The sequence below is a fragment of the Triticum dicoccoides genome, chromosome 7B, assembly GCF_002162155.2.
Source record: "Triticum dicoccoides isolate Atlit2015 ecotype Zavitan chromosome 7B, WEW_v2.0, whole genome shotgun sequence".
Classification (NCBI taxonomy): domain Eukaryota; kingdom Viridiplantae; phylum Streptophyta; class Magnoliopsida; order Poales; family Poaceae; genus Triticum; species Triticum dicoccoides.
This window is the reverse complement of record NC_041393.1, coordinates 20,035,320-20,042,378: the sequence shown is the minus strand read 5'-3', so window position 1 is coordinate 20,042,378 and position 7,059 is coordinate 20,035,320. Positions and strand designations below refer to the sequence as shown.

The 7,059-nt window shown below is 44.6% G+C and overlaps 1 protein-coding gene across 3 annotated transcripts in view; it reads left to right on the top strand.

Moving 5' to 3' along the window:
* Positions 1-1,847: 1,847 nt before the first annotated feature.
* LOC119337216 (ABC transporter C family member 10-like) overlaps positions 1,848-7,059 on the top strand; it is an 8,460-nt gene continuing 3,248 nt past the window's right edge. For 2 of the 3 annotated variants that reach the window (XM_037609338.1, XM_037609336.1), the window contains exons 1-8: positions 1,848-2,077; positions 2,421-2,484; positions 2,571-4,630; positions 4,877-5,197; positions 5,274-5,360; positions 5,492-6,091; positions 6,197-6,361; positions 6,593-6,887. In XM_037609338.1, the coding sequence (XP_037465235.1) occupies positions 2,463-2,484; positions 2,571-4,630; positions 4,877-5,197; positions 5,274-5,360; positions 5,492-6,091; positions 6,197-6,361; positions 6,593-6,887 (3,550 nt within the window). In that variant the 5' untranslated portion in view covers positions 1,848-2,077; positions 2,421-2,462. Of the gene's footprint in view, positions 2,078-2,138; positions 2,314-2,420; positions 2,485-2,570; positions 4,631-4,876; positions 5,198-5,273; positions 5,361-5,491; positions 6,092-6,196; positions 6,362-6,592; positions 6,888-7,059 lie in introns of those variants that run through there. The other variant, XM_037609337.1, reaches the window with a different exon arrangement.

Sequence of the window (7,059 nt, the reverse complement as noted above, 5' to 3'; positions counted from 1 at the left end):
TAGACCGAATTTGACATGGGAGGAGTCCGTTAAGAGAGATCTGAAGGATTGAAGTATCACCAAAGAGCTAGCTATGGACAGGGGTGCGTGGAAGCTTGCTATCCATGTGCCAGAGCCATGAGTTGGTTGCGAGATTTTATGGGTTTCACCTCTAGCCTACCCCAACTTGTTTGGGACTAAAGGCTTTGTTATTGTTGTTTTATTTAATTACTTTTTCTTTTCTATATAGAGTGTAAATACAGCTAGGAACCAAACGTCCGCGTCCCTCATTGATAAGGCAGGTCGTAGTGGGAGTAACTTACCTACCAATATAACACATCTCAATTTCAAAAAATAAAATAAAAAATATAACACATCTCAAAGCAAATTTGCTGATATGACAATTAATTAATAAGGAGAGATGCTTGTGGTAATATAATATGTTACCGTAACATAATGTATCAAAAACAAAATAAATCTACATTTAAATAAATAAAGACTTGTATGATATCACATATATTACTACCACTATGAAGATAGTAACATAGACTAGTAACATATGCATGTTACTAGTCTAATTTAGTTCCCTTCATGACCAGCTAAGGGACTGGCCGAGAGATGTGAATTAATGCCCCCAACTACCATACCGCCTGTTTTGGGCCATGCTAATATGAGCAGTATTTTTGTGTGCTGAGCAAATCATTACGTACATTAGAGTATTCGTAAAAAAAGCATTAGTATCTTTTCCCCCGGCAAACAAACCATTTCTTGGCCACTGCTTCTACGAGCTCCTGCGTTTGTATGTTTGCTCCATCGAGATGTAGGCCAGAGGCCGCATCAAGCTATGCTCATGGTGCCGTCGATGAATGCAGGAGGAAAAAGAATTCGACACTCTCAATGATTTGATTATAATTTTTTTGTTTTGTATGCATATGTTTGTAAGGATCTGTGATGCTTATTATATGTCCTTCGGCCTTTTCGAAACAAAAACAACAAATCATCTTTTTATATGGACAACAAAACATTTTGTTTTGTGGACAGAAGGAAGCGCCTAAAGGCTGATGGCGGCGGCCGACAGAGTGGAAGGCAGGTGTATGCAAGTCGGGGCTGGCGTCGGAGTGGAGCGGCAGAGGTCCGACATGGCCTAGGCGGCTGAATGGGTGGTACATAGCAGCGCCGGTCTCGAACTATGCGGATACAGAGTAAAGGCGGAGGGACATAGTGAGAAAGGAGGGGCTTTAATTAGGTTTTTATGTTGTCCAGGTACATGGAGACTCTCTGAACGTCTGCAAACCTCCCTAGCTTCGCTTTGGGCAGCTTTGCCTTTGGGTTTGTGAAAATTCAAACGTACGAAATGATCCGTAGATATTTGATGCACGACGATGAACGACATAGAGTATCCGTACCGCGGTGTCTTCAGCAAGACCGCAACAGGCTTTTAACCCCGCTTTATAAATAAAACAACCATCACATCCATACAACAAGTTCAAGTGCCGCACCGAAAATAAAAATAGTTTGCTAGGGCAACAACATAATCACACACAACAAAAGCATAAATTCTTTGAAGAATATATCGTTAAGTGCCCAAAAGCTCAGGCTATCTGCCTGAAGCAAGACACCGTGCGGCAGCTGTTATCTCGTCTATCATGTGGCCAAGTCAATCATGATCCATCATGATCCCTCTGTCTAAAGCCAACTCTCTTTTTTTTTCCTCAAAAAAAAAAAAAAAAGAAGGCGAGCGACCAGCATACATGCAACCCTATAAAAAATCACCATAGTTTTTGCAGGGAGAAAAACCGGCCATAGTCGATGCATCCCGGGTCCAGGCCAGGACCGCCCAGCCCCGAAACGCCGCAACACGTGGCCACGGAGCCCGCAGTTATTGCTACGGGCAATCCTCCTCCTCCTCCTCCGCCGGCGTCGCAGTGACGCGCCGTCCCCGTAGCAGCAGTAGCACCAATAAAAGAGCTTTGATGCGCCGAGCCAGACCTGCTGCAGCTGCTGTATCTACTCTACTAGCAGCAGCCACCATTGCTCCTTCCTTCGTCAAGCTCCCGGCGACCAAGAAGCCACCGGAGCACTCACCGGCAGCCCAGAGGTCAACACTTTGCACCATTGCTTACTTTACTCCACACGGAAAGGGTCTCCGTCCAGATAAATACTCTGTCTTTTCCTTGGCGTCTGTCTGTCTGTCTGTGTGTCTGTTTGTGTGGGGGTTTGGATTTGTTGCTAGCAGTCTCCCATGCTTGGATTTTCATGCGACACCGTCAACTCTTTGCGTTCCAGCGACCACTGAGATTCCCCCTAGAGTAATCTCGTCAGATTTGCGTTCCAGTACGGCTAGTTTTCGTCCATGTCTGTTCTCTGTCTGCTCCTTCTTGGAGCAGAGCGTCTCTTTTCTTGTCCTAACCAGTTTCCCTCCTGTTTCATGGCTGGCGCAGGGCAGAGACAGGAGCTGCTCATCCACCTCCAACCACCACCAGATGGGGATGGGTTCCCTCACAAGTAATCAATCCCCTCCTCAACTTCCTCCTCTGCCACCTCTCGATCGGCAGCCAACTGAACTCCGGGAACGCCATGCTCTGTAACAGGTTCGTCTTGGGCGACGAGCTTGTGCGGGAGTGGGAGCCCGGTATGCTCCGGCCAAGACGCCGCCTCATGCGCTCTGAAGCAGATACTCGACTCCTCCACCTGCACCAACCATCTGGCGGCGACCGGCGTCGCTGCGCTGCTCCTGCTCGCGCTCGCCCTCCAGCTGCTTGTCAAAATTCCACAGAGCAGAGCGTCGGCGCGGCAGCTCGTCGCGCTCAGCCTCAGCTCCCCGCTGCACTTTTCTGCCGTGGTGTTCAACGCCTGCCTGGGTGTGGCTTACCTCGGGCTGGGGCTGTCGATGCTGTGGGGTGGCTCCAGTCAGGACGCTTCTGCTGTTTACCTTCCACACTGGTGGCTTGTGACATTATCCCAGGGACTGAATCTGACCCTTGCTGGCTTCGCCTTCAGCGTCAGGCCTCGGTTTCTTGGGCCGGCGTTCGTTAAATTTTGGCCGGCCTTGCTGACCGTTGACGCGGCGTTTGTCTGCTGTTCTTCGGTTGTTGCTATTGTTGCAGGGAAGATGGTCGCCGTCAAGGGCTGCTTGGATGTTCTGTGCTTGCCAGGTGCAGTTGTCCTCCTCATTTACGGCATTCAGCACAGCCGTGATGAAGAGGGTGATGGAGAAACTGGAAATGGTTTATACAAGCCCCTCAACACAGAGGAGACAGGCGTTGAGGTAGCTGATTCTGAGACTCATCAGGTCACTCCCTTTGCCACTGCTGGATTTTTCAGCGAGATGTGGTTTTCATGGTTGAATCCTCTCATGAAGATGGGCTTTGAGAAGCCCCTTGAGGACAAAGACATGCCACTCTTAGGCACCACAGATCGAGCACACAACCAGTACATGATGTTCATGGAGAAGCTCAATGACAAGAAGCAGTCGCCGGTGCATGCCACACCGTCATTCTTCTGGACTATTGTTTCTTGTCACAAGCGTGCCATCTTGGTCTCGGGTTTCTTTGCTCTGCTCAAGGTTCTCACCTTGTCCACCGGCCCAGTAATTCTCAAGGCATTCATCAATGTGTCACTTGGGAAAGAGACCTTTAAGTACGAAGGCTATGTGCTCGCTGCACTAATGTTCATCTGCAAATGCGGTGAATCACTGTCACAGAGACAGTGGTATTTCCGCACTCGGAGATTAGGATTGCAGGTGAGGTCACTTCTGTCAGCAGCTATTTATAAGAAACAACAGAAGCTATCAAATGCAGCGAAAATGAATCACTCTTCTGGAGAAATTATGAACTATGTGACCGTTGATGCTTACCGGATCGGGGAATTCCCATACTGGTTTCATCAAACATGGACAACAAGTGTTCAGCTTTGCATTGCGCTGGCAATTCTATACAATGCGGTTGGTGCTGCAACTATTTCATCGTTGATTGTCATCATTCTCACCGTACTCTGCAACCTTCCATTGGCCAGACTGCAACACAAATTTCAGAGTAAACTTATGGAAGCACAGGATGTGAGATTGAAGGCCATGTCCGAGTCACTAGTTCATATGAAGGTCTTGAAACTTTATGCATGGGAAGCCCACTTCAAGAAGGTCATCGAGGGGTTAAGGGAGGTTGAGTACAAGTGGTTGCAAGCATTCCAGCTTAGGAGGACATACAATGGTTTCCTGTTCTGGTCTTCTCCTGCTTTGGTTTCGGCTGCGACCTTTGTAACATGCTATCTTTTGAAAATCCCTCTTGATGCTAGCAATGTCTTCACCTTTGTGGCAACTCTACGTCTCGTGCAAGATCCAATTAGGACGATACCGGATGTTATTGCAGTTGTGATACAGGCTAAGGTTGCTTTCACTCGGGTATCAAACTTCCTTGATGCACCTGAGCTAAACGGGCAAGTTAGGAAGAAATACTATGTTGGCGTTGATTACCCTATAGCGATGAATTCGTGTAGCTTCTCGTGGGATGAGGATACATCAAAACCAACTCTAAAGAATATAAATCTGTTGGTCAAAGCTGGAGAAAAGATTGCAATTTGTGGAGAAGTAGGATCAGGAAAGTCGACGCTTTTGGCTGCTGTACTTGGTGAGGTCCCCAAAACTGAAGGAACGGTATGTTTTTTTAGTAACACCATCTTTTCATGAAATATCTGCCATATTCAGAGTTTAGGCATTTAGACATGCTTAGAAAAAACATAGCCTGTTGACAGCAGCATCATGTTCAAAGTTGTTATGTTCGATTTGCAAAGTTTTTATATAAATTATGCCTTACAATATTTGCCAACATGAAGTACTTCAATTCATTTTTCTCATAACATCTTAATATCAAACTCTTGATGTTTGCATAAAACATTTCAGATCCAGATATGCGGGAAAATAGCATATATTTCTCAGAATGCATGGATCCAAACAGGAACCGTGCAAGACAATATTCTCTTTGGATCGTCGATGGACAGGGAAAGATACCACAACACACTCGCGAGGTGCTCTTTGGTCAAGGACCTTGAAATGTTGCCATATGGAGATCGTACTCAAATTGGGGAGAGAGGAGTAAATCTTAGTGGTGGTCAGAAGCACCGCGTCCAGCTTGCTCGTGCACTATACCAAAATGCAGACATCTATCTTCTTGATGACCCTTTCAGTGCTGTTGATGCCCATACAGCCACAAGTCTCTTCAATGTAAGGATCATATTCAGCAGATGCAGATTGTATTACTATTTGGTTGTGAACTGCTTTACAAAGCTCTTTGTAACAGGAATATGTCATGAGTGCTCTATCAGACAAGACTGTTCTTTTGGTGACCCACCAAGTTGATTTTCTACCTGCATTTGACTCCATTTTGGTACCTCCCTCCACTTCGAAAAATTCACCATTTGATGATATTTGTTCCTCTATAATCTATATTTATATGTAACTGGCCTTTTGTTTGTTTGTTTGTTGATGTCATCTAAAACTAGTGGTCGTTTTTGGCAGTTAATGTCAGATGGAGAGGTTATTAGGTCTGCACCTTATCAGGATCTATTGGCAGATTGTGAAGAATTTAAAGACCTTGTAAATGCCCATAAAGATACGATGGGTGTTTCGGATCTCAATAACAACACACACAATCAAAGAGCTAAGGAAGTATCAATCAAGGAGACAGTTGGTATTCATGGAAGCAGATATACAGAGTCTGTGAAGCCATCACCGGAAGATCAACTGATCAAGAAAGAGGAAAGAGAAACAGGGGATGCAGGTGTTAAGCCTTATATGCTTTACCTGCGCCAGAAGAAAGGCTTCCTGTATTTCTCCTTGTGTATGATTTCTCACATAATTTTCATAGCCGGGCAAATATTACAGAATTCATGGATGGCTGCTAATGTCCAAAATCCTCATGTTAGTATGCTGAAGTTAATTTCTGTGTACATTATTATCGGAGCTTGCACAATGATCTTCTTGCTATCAAGATCTTTAGGAGTCGTCGTTCTTGGGATGCAGTCGTCAAGATCCTTGTTTTCCCAGTTACTCAATTCATTGTTCCGTGCACCAATGTCCTTTTTTGATTCTACTCCTCTAGGAAGGATTCTTAGCCGGGTAAGAGTTCTTAATCGAATGTCAAACAAAAAAAAATCCAGTTACGTTTTACACCCAGAGGTTTTCTCATGATGGATTAACTTGTTCTCCTTTCATCTAATGCAGGTCTCTTCAGATTTGAGTATCGTTGACCTTGATATTCCATTTGCCTTCGTGCTGAGCCTTGGTACCAGCTTAAATGCATATACAAATCTAGGGGTATTGGCTGCTGTTACATGGCAAGTTCTATTTGTGGCTGTGCCAATGATAGTTTTGGCAATTAGGTTGCAGGTAATTGGTATAACTTCGTTTCTTTATTGCTAAGCATAATTTCTGTGATTATTTTTATTTCATTCACCAATTGTTGTTCTCTGATTTCCGTTATGTGAGTAATGGAAAGGGGTTATCCCGGCTAAAAAAAATTGTTGTTCTCTGCTGCTATTTTTTGTCTGAGGGTGAATCAGCCTGTTTTTTGTATTCAAAGTTCTCATTAACTGAAACCTGTTATGTTTGGTTATGCAGAGGTACTATCTAGCCTCGGCCAAGGAATTGATGCGGATTAATGGTACAACCAAGTCTGCTCTAGCGAATCACTTAGGTGAATCAATTTCAGGGGCTATAACAATAAGGGCCTTCGAGGAAGAAGATCGTTTCTTTGAAAAAAATTTGGATCTTGTTGACAAGAATGCCAGTCCGTATTTCTATAATTTTGCAGCAACTGAATGGTTAATTCAACGTTTGGAAATAATGAGCGCTGCAGTTCTTTCTTCTTCTGCCTTTGTCATGGCCCTTCTTCCTCAAGGGACTTTTACCCCTGGTAAGCAATTATATAAACACCACGTTGCTTTAAATACTAGACAAAATTGAGTAGCTAGCTTGTTCTATGGCCATCGATGCTTGCAACTGGTTTGCGATAAATGTTAGATGCACTGTAAATGTTGCTACCTTTTCATAGCCTTCTGGCTGAGTTCGGACAAGCTTTTGTTATG